Source organism: Ctenopharyngodon idella, chromosome 20 (genome assembly GCF_019924925.1).
Source record: "Ctenopharyngodon idella isolate HZGC_01 chromosome 20, HZGC01, whole genome shotgun sequence".
In the NCBI taxonomy this organism is placed as follows: domain Eukaryota; kingdom Metazoa; phylum Chordata; class Actinopteri; order Cypriniformes; family Xenocyprididae; genus Ctenopharyngodon; species Ctenopharyngodon idella.
This window is the reverse complement of record NC_067239.1, coordinates 15,730,017-15,755,289: the sequence shown is the minus strand read 5'-3', so window position 1 is coordinate 15,755,289 and position 25,273 is coordinate 15,730,017. Positions and strand designations below refer to the sequence as shown.

Below are 25,273 nucleotides of genomic sequence, written 5' to 3'. Positions count from 1 at the left end.
TGAAATTCCAGAGGGAACCCCAGGCTCAGAAGTGCTAATACTCCTACAGGTTGCAGGACCATTAAATATGTGAGAGATAAATGGTCTCTGTTCTCTTGCTTTTGAGCTTCTGGATGAAGACAAAAAAACATTCCCCTGCCTAAATCAATGACAGATCCTTTGGCTGTACACGGAGTCTCATAACTGCAGGTCACGTAAACACATGGTTGAATATGTCAAACATTTTGACTTGTGATGTTTAATGGTCAATCTAACAGTGAGCTAGCACAATAAGCTCTGGTTAGAAATATGCTATTTTGCAGAATACACAGATTTAGGAAAATACAGATGGTGAGAACATAATACAATACAATAATACAACAAACACTACCATGCATATACATTCTTATGTGATATGGGAAATAAAATATGCACATGCTTTTACTGTGTATCATGCTATCACAATAATACCCTATGTAAAAAAAAAAATCATGGCAATAAACTTTAAAATGGAAAATAATTTAAGTGTGAATTTATATGCATTTAGCTGCCTATTTGTAAATATATTACTCAGAGAGAGAGAGAGAGAGAGAGAGAGAGAGAGAGAGAGAGAGAGTATAATTTATTTATTTACAGGTCCTGAGGCGAGTCTATGGGGATGCTGATCAATGGCTTATTCTCATCGGCTAGGCTAAAGAAAAACAACACACACTTTGCAAGTGACACATTAAGCGCTTAGAGATCATTGAGACTAGATAACATTCTCATTACACGCGTTTGAAGTCACTCATTTACAACTGACCGATATCAGCAATCACAGGATCAAACCCCATTCAAAACCTCCACGTTTAATAATTTCTACAGGCTAGGTGGCTAGTTTTGTAAAACAACATCTCATTTTCTTCCTCAGCATGTGTTAGCGCAGGTTCCGCCGAACCGACTGTCAGTTTACTCGGGTGAACCGGGTCTTTCTTTCAAACAGCTCGCGCATACTCGTTAAGTAGTGGGTGGGGCGAGGGAATGTGACCGTTGTCTGCAGTAGCCAATCAGAGCCGAGCGCATCTGTAGCTGTATATAAATAAACCCAAGCTCCAGTCTCGGCTCAGTAAACCAAGTTGCAGTCTTGGTGTGGTCAGCTAGTAGGAGTTTGGATTTATTTACCTATTATATCATTGAAAGTCCACATTTGCTTGTTACGCCGTCGGCTAACTTCGATTCTGACATTACTTTTACGGTGTCTGTGGATTTTTCGTCATATTTTGCCATCGTAGGCTGTCTTTCTTTTGCTAAAATGCGTCTCATCCAGAACATGTCCACCATTGCGGAGTACCCGAGCGCCGAATGCCCGTCCAACCGGGTCATTAAAATCGCAGTGATCGGCGGAAGTGGGGTCGGCAAAACCGGTACGTTTGTGGAACCTAATATTTATGATATTGCCTATTATAATAATAATCTAATATTACAAAAACTAATTTATTGTAGATTCGTGTCTTATATTTCTTGCCTCTTCCCTGTGCAGCTCTGGTGGTTCGTTTCCTCACTAAGCGGTTTATTGGTGACTACGAGAGAAACGTCGGTAAGTTCTTCATCTTTCTAAGACAACTGATTTAGTAAACACAGTTTAATCTCATTAGTGATGTTGTCAAATGTATTAATTCTGCATTTTTGCATTATAGGCAACCTGTACTCCAGAGAACTGCAGATAGACGGAGAACAACTGGCCATTCAAGTTCAAGACACACCTGGAGTTCAAGTAAGTATGCGCGATACAGGAACACAGCCGTTCTTAATGCGACTGAATGTCACTTTTTACCGTTATGTGCTCTCAGAGCATCTTTCCCACGCTGCTTTTTCACGGGTGAGAAGTGTAGAATGAGCGCATACCTTCGCCTTTTGTCTTTTAGCGCTTCCTTTGTGTTTTTCCGGGTTTGTGTTTAACACTCGGGGTTAACTGGCCAGCGGGATGCCTGCTGTTGCACTCGTATATGGGGGCAGCGCGTTCATGTACTGCAGCTTGACATAAGTTTGATTTATTCCATCAAAATAGAATCGGTTCTTTTGTTTCAAAGAACCGGTTAAAATGATTCAGCGGTTCGCGTGGTGTTGCTGTATTGACATCGCTGCGTGATGTATTACAAGCTCTAAAGCGTTACAATTTATTTAGTGGTATTATGTCCAACACCCCACCCCCCGTTTATTGTAATTCCATGTGTTACAACGTTTTTACAACGGCTGAAAATAAGATTTTGATATAACCGTCATAAAATTAAGCTGTTGTATTCTGCTAGTCCAGAGTTTTGAACGAATTTGATCGAGTTTTGATTCGCAGCAGCGCTGTGGGATATTTGTAGCAGCGGTTGGGAGGTTTTGCTGCTTCAGCAGGGCTCAGCTGGTTTAGGGATATGAATAAGCACTTCAGAACAGTTACAGTAGACCAGCCCATCTAAATTATCCCTCTGCTTTCAAAATTAGAGAATGGATTTTAATTCAATTACAGGGCACGTCTTTCAAGATGTCTTTAGTCAGACATTTTAGTGCCAAGTTTGGCATGCAAGGCTCTTTTCCTAAACCAGGCAGTCGTCCAAAACCACAAAATGCCTTTTCTTTTTGGACTAGGGTGAAAGACTATAAGTTTAGCCGGCTAAATCTCAGTTTTGTGTAACGACAATCGTAGCCAAGAGCAAATGATACTTTTCCAGCATAAAGTTCTCAATTAGCATTGCTGTACATATTATCACCTGCAAAGCTCTGCTCATTAGTATACATTATATTCTGAAGAAAAGGAGTAGACTAACCAGACATGTTACATAACTGACAAATGTTTTTTTTTCTTCTTCAGGTGAACGCTAATGGATTGAGCTGCACTGACCAGATGTCTCACTCTATTCAATGGGCGGACGCCGTAGTTATGGTGTATTCCGTAACCGACTGCCGAAGCTTTGATCTCATTAGCCAGCTCCACCAGCTTGTTAGCCGCACTCATACGGATAGGTCCTTACCAATCATCCTAGTGGCCAATAAAGCTGATCTTCTCCACGTGAGGCGTGTGGATGCTCAAGAAGGTCCCCTGCTGGCTTCAGCGCTGGGCTGCTCTTTCTACGAGGTATCCACCAGCGAGGACTACAGCCAGGTTCATGGTGCCTTCCACAGACTATGCGTGGATCTGGCCAAGCAGCAGCCTCAGACCCCCATCAATGCAGCTTCATCTGGAACAGAGAAGAAAAGATCTCCCCTTATTCCCAGGCCCAAATCTCCCAACATGCAAGACCTGAAGAGGCGCTTCAAACAGGTGCTGTCGGCCAAGGTCCGGACCGTCACTTCAGTGTGAAGAGGGTTTGAAAACCAGCAGGAAAAAGTGCACGATTAAGAGAGAGGAAGCTCTAAGGAGAGGAAAAGATCTCAAGAGCAGCGATGCTGAATGTATAGATCTCGTTTCTTGGATGTTCCCGAGATCCGTTGATGATCAGCAGACCGGTTCCAAACAGAGGCCCCTGAAACTTGACCTCTGATTGCGTCATGGTCGCTGAAAAAACAAAACAAAAAACAAGCAGAGTCTGGTGAATGCTTACATTTTCACATGACCTTCCCAGTGCTGGTGGACACTCGTGTTGTCACTTATATCCATGTGGACACAGCAGGATTCTGTGAGACGTGGTTGTAGCGCCTTAAAGAGGGAGAGTGCAAAGACCAAATGACTGAATGGAACTGATGGAGATACATACAAACACTATTAACACTCTGCCTTACCTTTGAAACTTTTAAGACGCAATTCTCTTGGTAACAGAGATGGTGAAGGCCGCAAAACAGACTATTTTAAGAATTGCTTTTCTGAAAGGCATGGGAGAGAGTGAGTTTTTTGTTCCTTCTTGTGGTCAAGGCTTTTACGGGCTGAATGCAGGCATTGTTAAAGGACAAGGCACTCAAGCTAAGCATATAAAAAGAGAGAGAGAGAGTGTGTGTGTCTCTCTTACAGCCCTACTTTTGTGTACAAGGCCAGAATGTTTCTCCTGGTTTTGTGTAAAACTGTGCTTTGTGCCACTTTTTTATAGTGGAGTAGAAGATTTTTTTCTGTGTAAATGCACTTTAAAAAAGCCAAAGGGCTGAAACTCAGATTTATTTATTTATGTTTTTTGATTGTGATTGGAAATAAAGAGCTGTTTTTAAAAAAATACTTGTTTCTGAATTTTTAAGCACACTGTAAATCCAACCAAATCATACAACTGTACACTCATTCATCCTGTTTAAACTGACCTGCGATTGGACACACAATGAAATTCAATACTAAATTAATTTAGCTGAATTTTCTTCAATGGAGCCTTGAGAGATAAGGCCAGTTTACAACGTCTATATTATCAGTGTATGATACAACTGTCTAAAAATGTAACCACCCCTTTCATATTATATACACTATTTTTTTTTAACAAAGTGATACTTTTATTCAGCAAGGACACACTAAATTGATCAAAAGTGACAGTTAAGACATAATGTTACAAAAGATTTCTATTTCAAATAAAAGCTGCTCTTTTGAACTTTCTATTCATCAAAGAATCCTGAAAAAAACGTATGACTTTCCCCACAAAACTATTACGCAGCACAACAGTTTTCAAATAAATGCAGTCTTGGTAAGTATAAGGGTCTTCCTTAATATGAAAAAAAGTCTTACTGATCCCAAACCATTGAACCTCTGATTCTTAGCTTATGCTATACTACACATTTTTAATGCTGAAGTTTTCCACATGGTAAAAGAGAACAAACTACCAAGACCCTAAATAAACATTTAACAAATAAAGCTATGCATGTGTGTGTGAAGAGAAGGATAAAGGTGTAAAAAATGGAATTTGGAGGAACATAATTAATTTCAGGTGTTTGTTAGACACCTGCTGGGGGAATCGTTTTTGGCAAATGCGAAACAAACTCAAATCTTCTAAGAGTGAGAGATACACATGTAGAAGCATGGAGGTTACAGTGTTTGCCTCTACTTAGCTAAAATTTGGGAAAATATCTCTTTATAAACGCACACACATACACATGCATATGTGGTTTATGGGGACTCTTAATTGGCGTAATGATTTTTATACTGTACAAATTGTATATTCTATCCCCCTACACTAACCCTACCCCTAAACCTACCTATCACAGAAAATGTTTGCCTTTTAAAAAAAACAAAAACAAACCAGAAAGTTTATGTTCACATTGTAATACCCATGTCATTATACACATTTGTGTCCTCATAAACAATTTTTAAAATATTTGCTATATAATAATTTTACTTAGTTTATAATATAAAATAAACATTAGAGGTCTATAGTATGCTTCTTTATAGATAGCTAAGTAAAGTGTTAAGTGTGAGAGAGTAAAAGATGTCCCCACCCTTTTTTGACCTCTGCCCTCTCCCCATCTGTCACTTCTCCAACAGCACTGAAGTGAGTGAAGGATGAAGAGAGAAGATCCTGTGAGAATCAACACATGGCTGATTGTAAGAACTGAACTGCAGGATGTGTTGTATCTGGCAACGGCATGAAAACATTTAGTGAAATATGACTAAATTTGTACACACTGTACACACTGTGTGAAAAAAAACAAACATTTTTGAACACACAAACTGTATACACATGAGCAGGCCAACCATTAAGGCTTTATTTAAGGGAAATAAAACCTTTGGATGTAAGACAGTGTCATTAGTCATATACAACAAAATGTGAAAATATTGGAATGGGATGTTTTTGAATTCACAAGGAGCAAGGAGTCTGTTATATATATCATTAAACCTTTTTAAATGTGTGATTTTTTGATCAGATACATCTGAAACTCATCTGACACACAAATGGCAAACTATGTTGGATAGAATCTGTTCAGCAGCCAGAAGTGTGTGTGTTCAGTGCCTTCACACCCCAATATCAGGTTTGAGCCTGTCAGTGTTGAAGAGTAAGTGAGGGACATCGGAAGGTCTCAGCAGCCTAGTAGACATTACGAATACCTGAGAAAAGACAAAGGAAATAGATTAGACAGTTCTCTCTCTCTCTCTCTCTCTCTCTCTCTCACACACACACAGGTTTGTTTTGCTATTTTAGTGAGGACATTCAGGCGTAATGGTTTTTATACTGTACAAACTGTACATTCTATCCCCCTACACTACCCCTACTCTTAAACCTGCCCATCACAGAAAAACATTTTTTTTTTTAATTTCTTAAAAAAAGTGACCTCAAACTGTATGAAAGTGCTATATAAATACACCTCTTTGAACAAAACAAAACAAAACCAGACCAAACAAAACAAAACAAAACAAAACAAAACAAAACAAAACAAAACAAAACATAAAAAAAGAAACAAACAAGACAAGACAAAAAACATGTATGGGGGCAATTGGTATCTATGTGTGCAGTTTTTGGTCATAATACAAAATTCTGCAAAGTGGACCAGACTAGACGCAACAGTCAAAAGTCTGGCTCTGCAAGATTATTAGCTTGCATGTTATTAACCAGGTCTTGAAGATGAATAGAGCAGCATATAACTGCACCTGCTGACGCATGTGCTGAGGTAAGTACATGCTTTGTATTCGTTGGTGATAGATGAAGATGATTTGGCTCGTCTGAGACCTTCATTTAGAATATCACTTCAAAAGGGCTTTACAGAACGCTCGTTCCTTGTCACTCCCCTGGATATCTTGTTAAGTTAGTCAAGTTTAGTGCACCTTCATTAGTACATGACACCCTAAATTCCCATCTGTGAGTCTCTGTCACACACTAGCACAGCTGTGGGCCTAGGTCAGGCTATGTGTGGGCTTTCTGTTCCATAAGGGTCCACTCTGTGCTTTCATTATGTTTGATTTATTCATGACATGAAACTTTGATCAACAAAACTCCTTTCATACTGACTCAACCCGGTTACATCTCTATTCATTCACACACATGAGTGCAGATACACACACACTCCAATCAAGTCTGAGTAAATGATACAGAAAAAGAGAAGTAGAGAGAGAGAGAGACAGAGAAAAACAGGAGGAGACAGAGAGATGTGGGGTCCTTTAAATGCACCCAATGAATACAAGAGTGATGAGGAACAGACAAAGAATACATTAAAAACACAAACATAATGGTATAGATCATGATTAGTGCTTTTTCATTTCATATGGTCAACTTTTGATTCATAGGTATCATTTCAACAACAGAAAAAACACTGAACGCATGTTATCCAGGTTCATATTTCATATACAATACTGTTAAATGTTGGGGGTCTGAAAGTTTTTTTTTTTTTTTTTAAAGGTTTTTGAAACAACTCACCTAGGGATGGTCCCGCCCACGAATATTGACAGACACTGCCGTTTTAACAAAGAACCGCCCTAAGCGAGTTCACAGCGAGTTGTACAGTCCACCATTGCTGCACTGAAGAGAATGTCTCCCAAGCGTTTTAGGTGTTCTGTAGCTGGATGGATTAATCCACATAGTTCTCTCCGTTTAATCCCGAAATCTGAGCCGCTGAAGACGAGGTGGATTCATTTTGTTTTCGAAGAAAATGCTCCCTCAACTCTACCGAAATTCGTTTATGTCTGCGCGAATCATTTCACACTGGACTGCTTTCTGAACGAATGTCAATACAAAGGGACAATACAAAACAGAGGTTGTGCTAAAAATTTGTTACTTAAGGATAGATCAGTAAACTGTAAACTTACAGTCTCCAGAGTGATACTGGATACGGCAGTAATGAAGGTGAGAGCACTTTATTACAGTTCATCAGAGTTGATTTAAGGATATAAAGTTTACCAGTTTATTAAGCACAACCCGAAATGGCATAAGGTATTTATATATTTGTTTTCTGTTAGTTGTAACGAGTGTTTCTGTGTACTTCGCCGTGTATGTTGATGATAATGCAAGAGAGAGAGAGAGTTTATGGATAATATTTTAATGCACACTTGCACTGTGTTTTATTAAGCTCTTACAGTGATTTTCTAGAATGAAAACAGTCGCTTCATATTTTGTGTGAAGTACAATAAACGTTATAAATCTCATCGGTAAACAGGCTTGTACTAATATAGTGGATAAAAACAAGAAGACAATATAAGTTATAACCGTAATTGAACTAAACTATACCTGTTCTATCTCCATGCAGCATATATTCACAGTTTCTGTCATTATAGTGCGTCCTGACTGACTCCTGGAGAATCAGCTCTTGAAGCTCCGCCCTCTTAGGGCGAGCGCAGCAGCTCATTTGCATTTAAAGGGCACACACTAAAACAGCGTGTTTTTACTCACCCCCAAAAAGTGGCCATTTTAACATGCTATAAAAAATTATCTGTCATGTATTTTGATCTAAAACTTCACATACACACTCTGGGGACATCAGAGACTTATTTTACATCCTGTAAAAGGGGGCATAATAGGTCCCATTTAAAAAAACTGTTTTCAATTTGAGTACATTTTTAAATGCAATTTATTCCTGTGATGGCAAAGCTGAATTTTCAGGAGCCATTACTATGAAATTGTCTTCAGTGTCACATAATCCTTCAGAAATCATTCTAATATACTGATTTGCTGCTCAAGAAACATTTCTTAATACTTTTGTGGCAACCATGATACATTTTTTTTCAGGATTCTTTGATAAATAGAAAGTTCAAAAGAACATCATTTACTTGAAATAGAATTTTTGTAACATTTGAAATGTCTTTACTGTCAATTTTGATCGATTTAATTCATGTATGTGGATATACTTCTATAAATCAAGCTTAATATGAAGAGATTTGAGATGGTATTTGCTATCTCTTTTCGAAGGATTGCATAAGCCATTAAGGCTTAATAAAAGTATTAATTTCTTAAAAGCAAACAACAAATACCTTACTGACCCCCAATTTTTGAACGGTATTGTAATAGATAAAGAATAATAAAAAATGGTGTGACCCCCACCTGAGTGCCTGACTTATGGCTAGAGACGACTTCACGAATGAGGCGGAGCTCCGATGGCATGACCCCGCCCACCAGGAAGAGAAACAAGAGTGGATGATCACTTGGGTGGGGTCGGTTGACCTGCAGGGAAAGGAAATAAACAGAGAACATAAGCAGGAACTAAACAATAACCCTAGTTTCACTTTGCTTTGTGTTTTCAGCTGCAGTTTTAACTAAGCTGCTGAATTGCAAATTAGTAAACTGAAGTAATACAAACAAGACTGCTTGGTATAAAATATTTCAGACCAAGGGTCTTAAAGGCTTTGAGTCAAGCTTTAAATGTGGAGCATAAAGAAGTTAAAGATCTTTGAAATTCAGGATATTGATTTGCATTCAACAAATCAGCTAATTCAATTGTACTTCCTCTATCTTTTATTTATTTTATGTATTGGCTTTTGAGCACAATAGCTCCATGATCAATACCTCTTGCTCTGACTCCTCGCTAACTTTTTTAACCAATTTAAAGTCCACCTGAGGTCGACTAGTCTATCTAGTCTTTTTTTCAAATGTATGTTTTCCTTTTAATATTTTTGGAAGTTGTGCTTTAAAGTGGATGGCATCGCTGCTACAGCCATCAAAACACTGGTTTCGTAACAAATTCTCTGCCTTCAACAATACAATTCAAGACAATTACTGTCAGACGGCCAGGAAACAGCCTACTGTGAGCAATGTCCTAGCTACTATACATATTCGGTGTAAATAAAATAAAAATAAAATGACTTTTAATACATATTGGATATATATATATACACACACATATATATATATATACACACACACACACACATATATATATATATATATATATATATATATATATATTTATAAAAGATATTTAGCCTATTTATTTGTTGAATATCTGTCTGACCATCAATTATTATTATTTTTTTTTAAATATTGGTCTATGCACATGTGCAGATGGAGGTCTACGGCTTTTGCCTTGTCTCACAATGCTTTGTTCCCCAGCATTTCACCTGTGATCACTGTGTTTTAAAATGGCAGTCAAAAATAAATCAGACCTTGTGTTATCATCCATTCTAATGCTTGCTGTCCATCTGTTTTTTAACACAATAATGTGTCTCATGTGATCAACCCCCAAGAAACATGATGACACAAATCTATCGTAATTACATGGGGCTTCCCTAAGTTAGACCATTAAATTATGCAATTTTGCACATCCCTTGTACTAAATGTGTGTATGTATTATACAATTCAGAGCTCGGCTACAGGCCTGGGTCAAAACTAAACACTTTCACAGTCACAGCAGGAGCATATCATTCAGAACACACGGCACCTGGACACACTTTCATATGGACACAAGCACGCTGTCGCGCACATGCAGATGCACTGTAGGAGTGAGTTTGGCTCAGGCACATGGGGAGCTGCTGTCTGTGCCTGGTCCAGTGGACAGAGAGCTGGCCTTTGATTGGCTGAAAGAAAAAGTGAGTGGTGAATAAAAATCAGGCAATTAGGGATGCACACCCAGGAGGGCGGATCTCAGGAGTGGGGCTGTGCCGCCACGTGCAACTCAGGACCTTAAACCTGCATGGACAAACATGTGTAATATAGACAGAGAGAGAAGGATGAATAGATAAAAAGAAATGTATTTGGTAATAAATGATAAATGTGTGCAGAGAAAAAATAAAGAGAGAGACCTTGTTAATTCTTGGAGGATTCTTCAGCCTTTTCTTCATTTCATTTAACTATTTCGTCATGAATTCACACACTCCAGATGCATGTGGGTGTTTATCAGTGTTATCAGGTAATATGTTCTATACTTGCAAAGTGAATAACAACAGCATGAAAACACAAGGACGGCTTCACACATTAATCCCAGAGGAGGCAATCACACAGCATGTCCATGTGTATCAGTATAAACGTGCTCGCACACATTTAAGAGAGAACAGAGAGAGCAAGAGGACGACTTTCAGGCAGAAACATCTTCTGATTAACTTATTATTAAGCATACAAATGAAGTCACATACCCCCTAAACACATTCAGAAAATTTAAATAATGCAAACAGTGACACAGAGGGTTCACAGACTTCCAAAGGGGTGGATGGACAGAAAGCTGCTTAAAAATCAAGTACATTTTATTTTTACACATTGTTTTTTTTTTCTTCTAAATGCTTTATAGTCACATTCAGCAGCTAAGAGCTAGTTAGTTTACATTTCGTGATGATAAACAATCAAGCATCTGAAATTTTCTATATATAACTTTACAGTTGGTATACTGTATGCAGGGCTTGACATTAACTTTTTTGCTCACCAGCCACTGTGGCTAGTGGCTTTCAATAGTTACTAGCCACTCAGCATTTTCACTGGCCATAATTTTGACAGAGATACCATGGGGAAAAATGGCCATATAGATATTTTTATTATTATCTCATAATTTGGCAGCAGGTATTTTAGGCTGCTGTCACTTTAAGGCCTGACACACGGATCCATTATACTGTTACACATGAATGTTTTTCCTCAACTGTTTACATTCACTTAAAACATAACTGACTGTGTTTATGTGAATACCCACCAAGACTGGCATAATTTTTGTGTGTATTTGGCTGTTTAAGCACAATAAGCAGCGAAAAATAACTCAATTTAGTACTGAGATTTTCAATTCAAGCCCTGTAACACCAACAATATTCATCCAGTATAAAGACTACGATTGAAAAAAATGTATATTATTATTATATATTATATAATTATACACTGCCCAGACAAAAAAAAGGTCACTGTTTGGATTTAAATAGGCAAATGCTTAAGAGTCTATGACTGGATCATTATTGCTGTTATTATTATGTTTCTAGCATGTTATATGTTTAGCAACATGTTCTTCTACCCCTAATTGATGGAGTGTGTAGCTTTTTCTTTCCATTTTCACACATGAATTGGCACCTCTGAGTCCAGACCTTAGATTCATTGAAAGTCTCTGGGATGTGCTGGAGTAGACTTTACAGAGTGCTCACCTCTTGCATTGTCAATACAAGATCCAAAAACTGATGAAACTGATGAAATCTATGCACCACAGACACATCACTCTAGAGCTTTAAATATAAGCACATATTCAGTGCACACACTCACAGAAAAATTACACATAATTATCTGTGTAATGTGCCAGTGAGCAGTTTAGTATGGATGCTTTAAGCACACTGACATTATAACTGATTAAATATAGAGGCGTTGACCAGGCTCAGCATAACTCAAAAGCAGAAGTTTATGATCACAGCACTGCTATGTACCCAAACTCAAAAAACAACTTACTCAAAACTAAAATATGTACAGTTCATGAAGCCTTTCGACTACAAGCATTTTTGTGGTGTTATTTGAAAGAATACACTAGGCAGTTTGTTGTTATTTAATTACAATCATAAAGAAAAATAGTTCTAAAGGCTTAAATGTGTTGTAAAATGTTTAGAAAATAATTTTCATGAAATATTTTTGACATAACATATGTAAATGGCCTTGTTGCAGTCTAGAAAGCCAAGGCATTTAAAGCCACAAGTCTGGCCTATTCAAAATCTGAGAATCTGTAAAACTCTGTTAACTGATGTTTATTCACTTCTTCTAAGCATCCATTCAGTCTATTGTCTTGTGCTGCAATCTACCCCATTCATGTTCTGCCTCCCCTGTACACATTCACACCTCTCTGGCTGGGATATGCTGTCATTATCATTCTTTTGTCTTTACTGACGCCTTTCTATTCACACCATTTTAATCCCTCATTTATTGATCAAACTTCTCACTTTACCTTCTCTGACTTTGCATCAAATAACGTCCCCCATCTTTAAAAAAACAAACATTCAAATGATCGTACATGGATTAAAAAAAAAAAAAAAATTGTCATAAGATAATCATTCCAGGCAACAGATGCATAATTTAAGAACAGCATCAAAACACTACAATTTATGAGATTAATACACTTCTGCTTCAAACTCACTATGTAACTTCAGCTGAGTGTTTGAAACAACTTTAATCTGTGATCTGATGTGGCTTCTTAACATAGAATGTAATTTTATAGTATTCTATACTGTAATAAAGGCTACATCGATTAGCATTGCATTATAAATCTACTTTATTCTTCTGAAAATACATGTGATGGTTTGAAGAACACATAAACCCTATATTGTATTTTATTACTTGGCTCACTGGAATACTTGATTCTGATTGGTCAGTCACGACATTCCGAGGTGTGTTATAGTGCGCAACAGTCGGGTTCCAGAAGTAAAAACTCTATTCATTTTCTACAAATGGAAATTTATTTTAAACAATAACTTTAAAAACAGATAGACTGTGAGCTACGAGGTTGTTATTCCATGGTATTTGCTTCTGCTGAAGCAGTCAACCCGCATTATTTCAGCTTATTTTTTAAATAATTGTGTTTATCAGGGGAATTCCTGGCAAAAAACAACATTATTCATGATGCTGTACAGAATATTACACCAATCAGAGTCGAAAAAAGCAACACATGCGAAAATAGATCTTTAGCTCGACCCACTCCAATGAAGCACTGCGAATGATGTAATTGAGTCGATCTCTTTACGCTCTCAAAATGTTTAAATGTTTGTACAGTCAAACCAAAATTTATTCAGACTCCTTGAACATTTCATTAATTATTACAGTTTATTCATTATAGTTTAAAAAAATGGTAATAAAATATGAAAAGATCTCAGAGTTAAACTGTGTCAGAAAAAATGTATCTTAATTATGTCAGATAACACTTAAGCAAAACATGGTCAGGTCAAAGTGTCTGAATAATTTTTGGTTCCAAATTTTTATCAATTTTACTGGTAATCCACTGTATGAAGAATTTTTGGGTATAATATGTCACAGTTTACTTTATTTTGCTATCCTCACTTACATAAATGAACTATAGTGTCCTGCACCCACTAGTAAAAAAATATAAAAAATTATATCTGAATAATTTTTGGTTTGACTGTATATATATGCATATTTTGCAATAAACTTAAAATATATTGTTTATATGTAAGCAATAAGGTACGAGAGGCTGTGCTGTATCATGAATAAGTCACGGCTGAAGGGTGTTGTTAGGCACGTCGCGAAGCTGAGTCTTCCTTCCGCTGGAAAAAATAGTCCCTGACCGTGAACAGCAACAGAAGTTACATTATTACGCTATTAGATGGCGGCAAAGACTGTATTTATGAGTGTGTCAGTCAGTAGCAAAGACTTTTATATTGAAAAGACTGAATTGTTTTGAAAACGGAACAAGACGCAACTGACAAATGCTTTGACTAGCGCTGTCAGTCACGGGAAAACCCCATAACTGTTAAAAGGACAAGATAATACATCGGACATTTAAACAGATTTTTTATTATGAACATAGGACTGACCTGAAGGAAAATGCTAAATCTGAATGCAGGTAATAAACTCGCTCACTCAATTTTTCTCTCACAACACTGTTCTACATAATACAGTAAGCTTCAATGAACAATATCAATTGAGAACATACAGTTTACGTTGCTAAGAGTGGTATCGTGAATAAAACACAGCTATTGACCAATCAGAATCAAGGAGAGGAACTAACGGTTTTATAAATATATATAATCAATATTTGTAAATGAATAGTTTTTAATTTCGCCACCATTTTAATTTGATTATGCTATTCGCAATGTTTCATGGGATTGTAGTTCTCAGTACACAGTCTTGTACTTTTGTCTTTGTGTCTGATTTTCTAAAACTTTTTTGCTTCAAATCAAAGTTTGTAGTGTTGTCATGTGGATTTTATTCAAATTGCAAATAGATTATATACAGAAAGCGAGCAAAGAGCGCTCCCTTAATGACTGAAGCTGTCAATAATTGCAGTTGCAGCGGGCAAACTCTGTGCTCAATGCTGCGCTCAAAGCTGCAAATTGCATTGTAATTAGAAACCTTTCAAGTTCTTTAGACTACAGAGCATGAACACAAATAAGCATGGAGCTATTTGAAAGCAGCTGCCTATCAGTGGGTACCGAATTGAAATAATGAACAAATGACAAAAATGAACAAATTATTAGCACTATAAGATATAACAAAACAAGGTCAAAAATTAAATCTCAAGACTCTGAACTTTCTCTACTCATGTGTAGTTTTTCATGATTAAATAAAGACTTTAAACAGCCTGAAAGGAGCAGTATGTTTGAGTGTGAGTTACCTTCATGAACATGCTAAAGCCAGTCTTGAGAAGGTCAGTGAGTCCCCCCGACATGTGCTCTACATCAGGGCATTCACGTCTGTCTGGGTGGAAGATCTCCTCTAGCACCTGCTTAAGCAATGGCCGGTATGTTGCCTACATAAACAAACAAACAAACAAAAAATAGCTTATTTTATCAGATTCATTTCTGGATAAATGCTAAAATTTGAGGAATTATGTAAAAAAATACTGGGAAGAAAAGCCTGTTCTCCCACTAACAAACACTTCTCAGGTACCCCGCAGCATAAGTTGTTTTTAAATTGGCCTATTAGTATGCAAAAAGCACAATCTTTCGTTTCGAAGAAAAGGCCTGATTCAAGAGAACCCCATGAGGTACATATTTACAACTGTAAGTAATAAAATATATGAGAGAATAACAATGAGACAAAAAGTGCAACTGAGCACGTAAGCATCATTTACAGTGACAAACAAGAAAACTAATTTTAAATAGACCTGCTAAAACACTGCTCTTTTCACAGAGCAATATATAGTATAAATATATAAAACAAGAAAAGGGAGATGACCCAGTACTGAACCTTGAGGTACACCATAGTTGTAAAAGATAAAGCTGACCAGTTGTTGTTCTGACTACTAGGACAGATGGCACTGTGGGTTATATTAAAACAATGGCTTACAGTTTACAGAGCCATCACCTAAGCATGTGTGTGCTGAATGTACACAATTAACTTTTTTTTGGACATAACTCTCACTCTCAAAAACAAAATCCATGCTGTCTTGTTATTTTTCTTTGTTTGGTGAAACCCATAATCATTCACAAGCAATTTACTTTTCAACAAAAAGAACATAGCAAGATGATAGAAAGAAACAAGTTCAATAGTGTGGGCTGCCATACTGGAAAATTGAAAAATTATATTTCCCATTTTCAGCTACATTTTTTCCCCATCATGGTGTTCCTGTAATGTTCTGTTTCCTGCGTAGCGAGTGAGTGTAGGAGCTGACAAAAGCAGGTTTAAAAGTGAGGGTTGTTTAGGACAGTTATTATCTGCTGCATATACAGCATCAGCGGGGGCCAGTAAAACTGAAGACACAGTAATGTGATGATTCATGGATTCCCTGAATATGAACGTACAGCCTCGGGCCACTCTAATCAACCCCTACTGTTTAACTTACATTGACGCTGCGCTGAAAAATGGAGTTTACTGGGTTCAACACGGATCCTGATCTAACAGCCTAAGTTATTAACACTGTCTGGGTGTTTGTTTGTGAAAGTGTTACAAAAAGGAGGTGCATACATGTTAAACAGATGTGTCTTTGTATTTTGGTGTGTCTAAAAGGAAGCAGAAAACGTAGCAGCTCTCAATGTGTTTTCCTAGGGCAGTCAACTGATTCAAAGTTTTAATATACAATTAACTACATGATATGCTGATTAACTAACTGAATTAATCACAGTGATGTGCATATATTAACATATGCTAGGAAAAGGCAATTGAAAATAATTCATATACATCATTGTGGCAGAGAATTAAAGCATTGAATAGACATCACAAAAAGTGGCTTTAGAAGTCAAAATATTGCTTATTTCCATATCAGTAAATATAAGCATGGTCATTTTTTGTTTTGAGTTTGGCAAACCTTTTATTCTTATATTCTGTCTGCAATAGTTTTATATTTATAACATGTTTGGTCTAAAAACATATTTGCCCACCCTGTCCCTCAGTGTCAAGTTTGACTTTGAAAAACACATTACTTTAACACATACCCTTTTTTATGGAACTGGAGAGTTTATGAATGCCATGAAATTCTCTAGCATTCCAGAAGGTTGACATGACATGACCTGACCTGCTCAACTTCACACATCCAGATGCAGATTTCCAGTAATCACACAAAGTTCTTAAGTGTGTGTTAATTTCATGAATCTTCCCTGAAATCTGCACCTGGGGCTAAAGATTTCATACCTGGCCATGATGCCTGGTTCCGCACGTGCAAACTCCCTCGCACAGAGCCACACCTACATTAATGGGCTTTCAAGAATCACCTGTGCTGTCTTGAGTCTGTCTTTCAGGTTTCTGCATCTTCCTAACTCATTTGACTCATCTCTCCTCTCCTGACACATGAGTGTACCTGTAGAAACAGCACTTCTAGGCATTTCTAAAGAAGATGACTGACAATTACATCACAATTCTGCTTTTACCGTAAATGAGTGATGAAACTCTGCCATTTATTAACAGCCCTTCCCATTTTAAATGTGCCCATATAAGGGAAGATATGACATTTTAGAGACACTTTACTTATAATAGGAACATATAAATGAGAAATGAATTCAAATTTGGCCTTTAAACTCCATGTCAAAAACACATCAGAGATAGAAAACAACACAGAATAAACACACACATATGTGCCCTCAGTCATAATACACAGCCTGAAAGGAAAACACCCACATTTCCAATAAGTGAATATGCACTTTGTCATGTTTAGTCATCTAAAGAGTCATTTTGGAACCCACTACCACAATTATTAGAAACTCAAAACAATTGAATTAATTGCATTTACGCCAACACAAAATTATTTGCCTGTGATCAGCTGATGAACAGCCTGTTTGAGTTTAAATGCAGTTTTAAATAAATTGCCTACTCTCTATTTTTTGTCTCTTGCTCCTGTTTCTTCTTTTGGCATTTTGAAGCAGTACTTACAACCTAGTTACGATCCAGCAGTGCAAAATGCGAATACTTGTAATGTTTCCCCTGGTCTTAAGATTTTGTTCAGGAGTGTATATTTTATATATATATATATATATATATATATATATATATATATATATATATATAGAAATAAATATAAATAAATATGTAGAAAATTAACATGGATTAATCATGCCCAACTCATATCCAAATCCCTTAATCATCTCAGCAAACTATCTGAGTATACAGTATCATGTTATTTACAGTGCATCCGGAAATGTGCATTACAGCCTTATTCCAAAAGGGATTAAATTCATTATTTTCCTCAAAATTCTACAAACAATACCCCATAATGACAACATGAAAGAAGTTTGTTTGAAATCTTTGCAAATTTATTAAAAATAAAAAACATAAAAAATCTCATGTACATAAGTATTCACAGCCTTTGCCATGACACTCAAAATTGAGCTCAGGTGCATCCTGTTTTCACTGATGATCCTTGAGATGCTTCTACAACTTGCCTGGAGTCCACCTGTGGTAAATTCAGTTGATTGGACATGATTTGGAAAGGCACACACCTGTCTAAATAAGGTCCCACAGTTGACAGTGCATGTCAGAGCACAAACCAAGCCATGAAGTCCAAGGAATTGTCTGTAGAACTCTGAGAGGAGAACTGTATCGAGGCACAGATCTGGGGAAGGGTACAGAAAAATTTCTGCAGCATTGAAGGTCGCAATGAGTAGCCTCTATCATCCGTAAATGGAAGAAGTTTGGAACCACAAGGACTCTTCTTAGAGTGGGCCGCCCGGCCAAACTGAGTGATCGGCAGAGAAGGGGCTTCAGGGAGGTGACCAAGAACCCGATGGTCACTCTGACAGAGCTCCAGCGTTCCTCTGTGGAGCGAGGAGAACCTTCCAGAAGAACAACCATCTCTGCAGCACTCCACCAATCAGGCCTGTATGGTAGAGTGGCCAGACGGAAGCCACTCCTCAGTAAAAGGCACATGACAGCTCGTCTAAAGGACTCTCAGACCATGAGATACAAAATTCTCTGGTCTGGTGAAACAAAGATTAAACTCTTTGGCCTGAATAGCAAGTGTCATGCACCGCTCATCACCTGGCCAATACCATCACTACAGTGAAGCATGGTGGTGGCAGCATCATGCTGTGGAGATGTTTTTCAACGGCAGGAACTGGGAGACTAGTCAGGATTGAGGGAAAGATGAATGCAGCAGAGTACATGTTCATGTACAGAGACATCCCTGATGAAAACCTGCTCCAGAGCACTCTGGATCTCAGACTGGGGTGAAGGTTCATCTTCCAACAGGACAACGGCCCTAAGCACACAGCAAGATAACAAAGGAGTGGCCACGGGACAACTCTGTGAATGTCCTTGAGTGGCCCAACCAGACCCAGATTTGAACCCGGTTGAACATCTCTGGAGAGATCTGAAAATTGCTATGCACCGACGCTTCCCATTCAACCTGATGGAGCTTGAGAGGTCTTGCAAAAAAGAATGGGAGAAACTGCCCAAAAATAGGTGTGCCAAGCTTGCAGCATCATACTCAAAAAGACTTGAGGCTGTAATTGGTGCCAAAGGTGCTTCGACAAAGTATTGAGCAAAGGCTGTGAATACTTATATACATGTGATTTTTTTAGTTTTTCATTTTTTATAAATTTGCAAAGATTTCAAACAAACTTCTTTCACGTTGTCATTATGGGGCATTGTTTGTAGAATTTTGAGGAAAATAATGAATTTAATCGATTTTGGAATAAGGCTGTAACAACAAAATGTGTATACTGTATACAATATATGACTTTTTAAATGTTTTTGAAAATCTGCATTTATTTGATCAAGTATCAAATATCCAGTAAAAAATTAATATGAAATTGTGACGAGCAGGGCGGGGCGAGAGCCGTGAGGGAACGGCGTGAGGCCGGTGAGTACCGGTCTCGCATCTCTCACGGAGGAGCTCCGGAAGCATAAAAGGAGGAGCGACGACAGTGAAGGACGAGAGAGGACCAGGCCTGGATTTTACGTTGTGTTTTATTATGTTGGTGTCGTTTTGTATTTTGTTTACTTTCATTTTGTATTTGTTTATTTTGTATTAATGTTGTGTTTAACGTTCGCCGGTTCCCGCCTCCTTCTTCCCGTATCTACGAACTGTGTTACATTGGTGCCGAAACCTGGGAGAAAGGAGGGACATGCTGTCAGAAAGCCCTCGCTGCTGAGGAGGATCACGGTGCTGAGGAGGTCGGGCAGCACGGAAGAGTGAAGACCGCGAGTGGCTGCCCGAGGTGGTGGTTCTGGAGCGAGTATACATCGGGTGGGACGGAGAGCTTGCTGCCGTGCTCCTGGGTCAAGGTGGGGTGGCTGCCGTTCGAGAGGGAGCGGAGGAGTTGCTGCCATTCGCCGTGGGCTGGAGCCTGCTGCCGTCCGCCATGAAGGGGAGGAGCAGGGAACGGGGGAGGAGCTGCCGGCTGCCCTCAGCCGGAGGAGCCATTGCCGGCTGCCAGGGGGTGGAGGAGGATCGCGCCGTCCACCGAGCGTCTAGTACCATCGCATGGCACCGCGAGGAAGAGCCTCTCAGCTGGCTGAGGACCGAGCGGCAGTGTGTCCGGGAATCAGACCAAGAATTTTTTCTTTTTTTCTTTTTCCTCTCTTCCTCTCTCGTCTGTGTCGCTCCTTGTGCTTCCGTCTCCTTTTCTCTCATCTTGTCTGTCCTTACCCCTAGGTGCTGCAGCCGCCGAGACTGGCCCAGGGGGGAGTAGAGCGCTGTCTCGTGGGTACCCCCGGCCTGTGAGGGGCGATGGGGGTATGTGACAAGCAGGGCGGGGTGAAAGCCGTGAGTGAACAGCTGCGCGTTGCACCGGTCTCGTATCTCTCACGGAGAAGCTCCGGAAGCATTTTACTTTTGTTTTGTATTTGTTTATTTTGTATTAAAGTTGTGTTTAACGTTCACCGGTTCCCGCATCTACGAACTGTGTTACAGAAATATTATTACAGTTTTAAATATTTCTTCAGAAATTATTCTAATATGCTGATATGGTGCTCAAGAAACATTTCTCACTATTATTATTGTTGAAAACAGTTGTACTACTTAATATCTTTATGGAATTATCTTTACTCTCACTTTTGAATAATTTAATGCATCCTTGCTAAATAAAAGTATTTATAAAAGAAGTCGGAATGAAATGAAATTTTCTTCCCTATTGTGATGTGTATCTGAGTGAAACGGCTTCTCAAACAAGAAAAAATGTAGGGCTGAGACTTGCTGTGATCTCATGTGAGTGACAGATTTTCCCACCCTTGTGCGTCGTCAGAGAAGAGAAGAGATGTCGTTGCAAGAGGGAGGGGAAGTTATTTTGATTAAAAATTACAAGGGCACATTTTTATAAAAAAGGATAATGTGAACAAATAAATCATTTATAATAAATACTGCAATATTCCATAAAATATAAGACTTCAATTTCTTAAAAAAACAAACAAACAAACAAACTAAAAGTGTATTTAATATACAAGTATTGCATTACTGATGTATGTTACTACAATAAAATTAAGCAACTAATAAAACAAAGCAAGATCTTTTAGTAAAGAATAAACTTGCTACCAAATAAGTGTCAAAATCTAACTGTAATTCAGAATTAAATCACCAAATCTCACGTAAATGCTGTATTGCAAATCAAAAGAGCATGAGATCAGTCAAGATGTTTCATTCACAGATTTTTGTTGCAAAAAGTGTGTTCCACTGAGTCTCCAAAAATAACATGCACCATTGTTAAAAATAGCCTGTTAATGACATGCAGCCACAATTAAATACCTCAAAAAATAAACCTCTAGATGAAAGATTACTCAACAAGCTAAAAAAAGATAACACAAAAAGCGTATATAAAAGAAGGCTTATTATTCTTCAATTGAGTGACTCATGCGTTTTCCTGGTGTGTACCGGTGTCTGGTAGGTGGATTATGGGTAGTTGAGAGAGAAAGGCTGGCAGTGAGCTTTTTTTTTTTTTTTAGAAACCTGTCCTGCTGCTCGGACCAAGACAGAATTCTGATACGTTTGCTTGAGTCCTCATCAGCAGGCCCAAAAAGAAAATGTAGAATTTTGTGAATGACGGACAATAAGACAAAAACATCTGAAGCGCACCTGTAAAACATAGGTGTATGTATATGTTTGGAATAGATTGCTAGCGTAATGCTTACCACATACTGTTCAGTATATACTACACACAATTAGTATGCTACATTGTTGTCATATGCCTTAATCATGACCATGTTGCTTTGTATCCAGTTAGCATCTCAGAAATAAAAACTTTGCACTGCATTTCCAATGTGGAAACTGTAGTGTAGGTCATCCAGGTATGCTAGCAGACATGAAATTGCATACTTTGAAAACTATACACTACATTGAATAGCTATACACTGCTCAGAAAAATTAAAGGAAAACTTTTTAATCAGAGAATAGCATCAAGTCAGTTAAACTCCTGGGTTATTGATCTGGTCAGTTAAGTAGCAGAGGGGGTTGTTAATCAGTTTCAGCTGCTTTGGTGTTAATAAAATTAACAACAGGTGCACTAGATGGGCAACAATGAAACGACCCCCAAAACAGGAATGGTTTTACAGGTGGAGGCCACTGACATTTTTTTCCCTACTCATCTTTTTTGACTGTTTTTCACTAGTTTTGCATTTGCCTAGGGTCATTGTCACTACTGGTAGCATGAGGCGATACTTGGACCCTACAGAGGTTGGACAGGCAGTCCAACTCCTCCAGGATGGCACATCAATATGTGCCATTGCCAGAAGGTTTGCTGTGTCTCCCAGCACAGTTTCAAGAGCATGGAGGAGATTCCAGGAAACAAGCAGTTACTAGGAGAGCTGGACAGGGCCGTAGAAGGTCCTTAACCCATCAGCAGGACCGGTATCTGCTCCTTTGTGCAAGGAGGAACAGGATGAGCACTGCCAGAGCCCTACAAAATGACCTCCAGCAGGCCACTAGTGTGAATGTATCTGACCAAACAATCAGAAACAGACTTCATTAGGGTGGCCTGAGGGCCCGATGTCCTCTAGTGGGCCCTGTGCTCACTGCCCGGCACCGTGGAGCTCGATTGGCATTTGCCATTGAACACCAGAATTGGCAGGTCCACCACTGGTGCCCTGTGCTTTTCACAGATGAGAGCAGGTTCATCCTGAGCACATGACAGACGTGTAAGGGTCTGGAGAAGCCGTGGAGAACGTTATGCTGCCTGTAACATCATTCAGCATGACAGGTTTGGTGGTGGATCAATGATGGTCTTGGGAGGCATATCCATGGAGGGATGCACGGACCTCTACAGGCTAAACACCCTGACAGCCATTAGGTATTGGGATGAAATCCTTGGACCCATTGTCAGACCCTATGCTGGTGCAGTGGGTCCTGGGTTCCTCCTGGTGCACGACAATGCCTGGCCTCATGTGGCGAGAGTATGCAGGCAGTTCCTGGAGGATGAAGGAATTGATACCACTGAATGGCCCCCACGCTCGCCTGACCTAAATCCAATGGCACCTCTGGGACATTATGTTTCAGTCCATCCAATGCCACCAGGTTGCACCTCAGACTGTCCAGGAGCTCAGTGATGCCCTGGTCCAGTTCTGGGAGGAAATACCCCAGGACTCCATCCGTCATCTCATTAGGAGCATGCCCCGACATTGTCAGGCATGCATACAAGCATGTGGGGGCCATACAAACTACTGAGTACCATTTAGAGTTGCTGCAATGAAATTTCAGCAAAATGGACTAGCCTGTTGCGTCATTTTTTCAACTTTGATTTTCGGGGTGTCTTATATATATATATTTTCTGAACAAAGCCTAGTTGTATGTGCACATTTCTGTGCTTTATTTTGGGTACATTTATATGTGTGTCTCCATGTTGTTGACCTACATTCTAGCTGAGTGACTAGTGATTAGCTGTCACATAAAGATGAGTACGAGATGAAACGGAGTATAAGTACTTGAGCCTGAGCTTGTGCTTTTAGATAGAAAGTAGATGAAAATGAAAAACCAAACACACACACAAGCACACCGTGTGTAAATAAGTTACGATGACAGAATAATTTGCAAAGGAACATTCCCGGACTGTGAGTCTCACCAAAGTCACACTATGTACCAAACCTCTCTGACATAACTCATAATCTGTTTAGCATCTAAAACCTCAGGCACAGACATACATGTGTATTGCTGAAAATATTCCCAATTAGATGTCTGAGTTTACTGTTGACGTGTGTCTTTGTGTATGTGAGTGTATCACTGCCAAGTCTGTCTTAAGTACATGTTCTCTTAAGTACGTAACTTGAGCTCTTTAAAGCTGATGCGACCTCCAATGAAGAGACACAAAGCATAACACATTAAAATATGTTCTCTCCAGTCTGACTGCTCCTTCTCGCGCAGCTTTTCTTTACCATCACGCAAATGTTTCATCAAAATAATCCTGATCTAGAATGATCAAGGGAGCAGTTGAGATCTTTTTTTTCTTTATATTTTACATGTAAACACAACGTTATATGTTGTTTTGGGTTATTTCATTATTAATTTACACTATAGTTAACAAGAGTCATGGGCCAATATGATTTTTTTTTCAAAGAAATTAATAATTTTATGTGGCAAAGATGCATTAAATTGATGACAAAAGTGACAGTAAAGACATTTACAACGTTACAAAACATTTCAATTTCAAACAAATGCTGGTCTGAACCTTCTATTCATCAAAGAATTCTGAAAAAAAAAATGATCACAGTTTCCATGAAATATTAAGCAGCACAACTGGAGTACTCCTGAAAATATTTTAAAATCTATTAAAACAGAAAATGGTTATTTTAATTTGTAATATTTCACAATATTACTATTTTTACTTTCTTCAAATAAAATACAATGATAAAATAAAATGCAGCCTTGGTGAGCACAAGAGTCTTCTTTGAGAAATATTTAAAAACTCGTACCGACCCCAGACTTTTGAATGGTAGTGTATATTAGTGAAGAGTGACAGATAACTACTGAGCGAGAGCAGGAATGGGATTGAGAAACCACAAAAATGCCCCAACAACAATTTAAAAACCAACAATGAATACACAGAGACAGGTTTAAAGGGTGACCGAAAAGCTTTGACATTTCTCTGCCGGCACTTAGCACATATTTTCTGTGCCCCATTTATTAAACATTTTTCCAGTGTCAACAGCATTTTCCGCCGTTGGCTTTACATCCTTATCGTTTACTTTGGTTCAAAGCATATCTACAGAAGTAATCTGAGGCTTACAGCTGGCAAACAGCTTTACTTCCTAACTGTATTTCTCCTGAGATCTCATTCTAGCATAGCAGTGTGGCTTGCTGATGCATTTTCAAAGCAAAAGTGAGATAACAAAACAAAAATTTAATTTTGGTGGCAAAATACTAGGACAAAATGTTCTTGCATCAAAAACAAAAAAACAAAGCAAAAATTAGATGCAGGCTACTGGTGATAAATAAGGATGTGCTATTCAATCCCCATCATGAATGCAGTGGT

At 38.5% G+C, this 25,273-nt stretch overlaps 2 protein-coding genes across 2 annotated transcripts in view; one reads left to right on the top strand and one right to left on the bottom strand.

Annotated features, from left to right (window-relative positions):
* The first annotated feature begins 1,074 nt into the window (after nucleotides 1-1,074).
* On the top strand, nucleotides 1,075-4,148 carry rasl11b (RAS-like, family 11, member B). The gene is made up of 4 exons (XM_051874653.1): nucleotides 1,075-1,382; nucleotides 1,499-1,555; nucleotides 1,656-1,732; nucleotides 2,819-4,148. Exons 1-4 carry the CDS (start codon nucleotides 1,271-1,273, stop codon nucleotides 3,305-3,307), a joined length of 735 nt encoding a protein of 244 aa, XP_051730613.1. The 5' UTR covers nucleotides 1,075-1,270; the 3' UTR covers nucleotides 3,308-4,148.
* A 1,446-nt stretch (nucleotides 4,149-5,594) lies between these two features.
* scfd2 (sec1 family domain containing 2) overlaps nucleotides 5,595-25,273 on the bottom strand; it is a 154,167-nt gene continuing 134,488 nt past the window's right edge. Inside the window, exons 7-9 of the mRNA XM_051874650.1 lie at nucleotides 15,064-15,198; nucleotides 8,877-8,996; nucleotides 5,595-5,956 (exon numbers count right to left, since the gene is read on the bottom strand). Of these exons, the coding sequence (XP_051730610.1) occupies nucleotides 5,864-5,956; nucleotides 8,877-8,996; nucleotides 15,064-15,198 (348 nt within the window). The 3' untranslated portion in view covers nucleotides 5,595-5,863. The remainder of the gene's footprint in view (nucleotides 5,957-8,876; nucleotides 8,997-15,063; nucleotides 15,199-25,273) is intronic.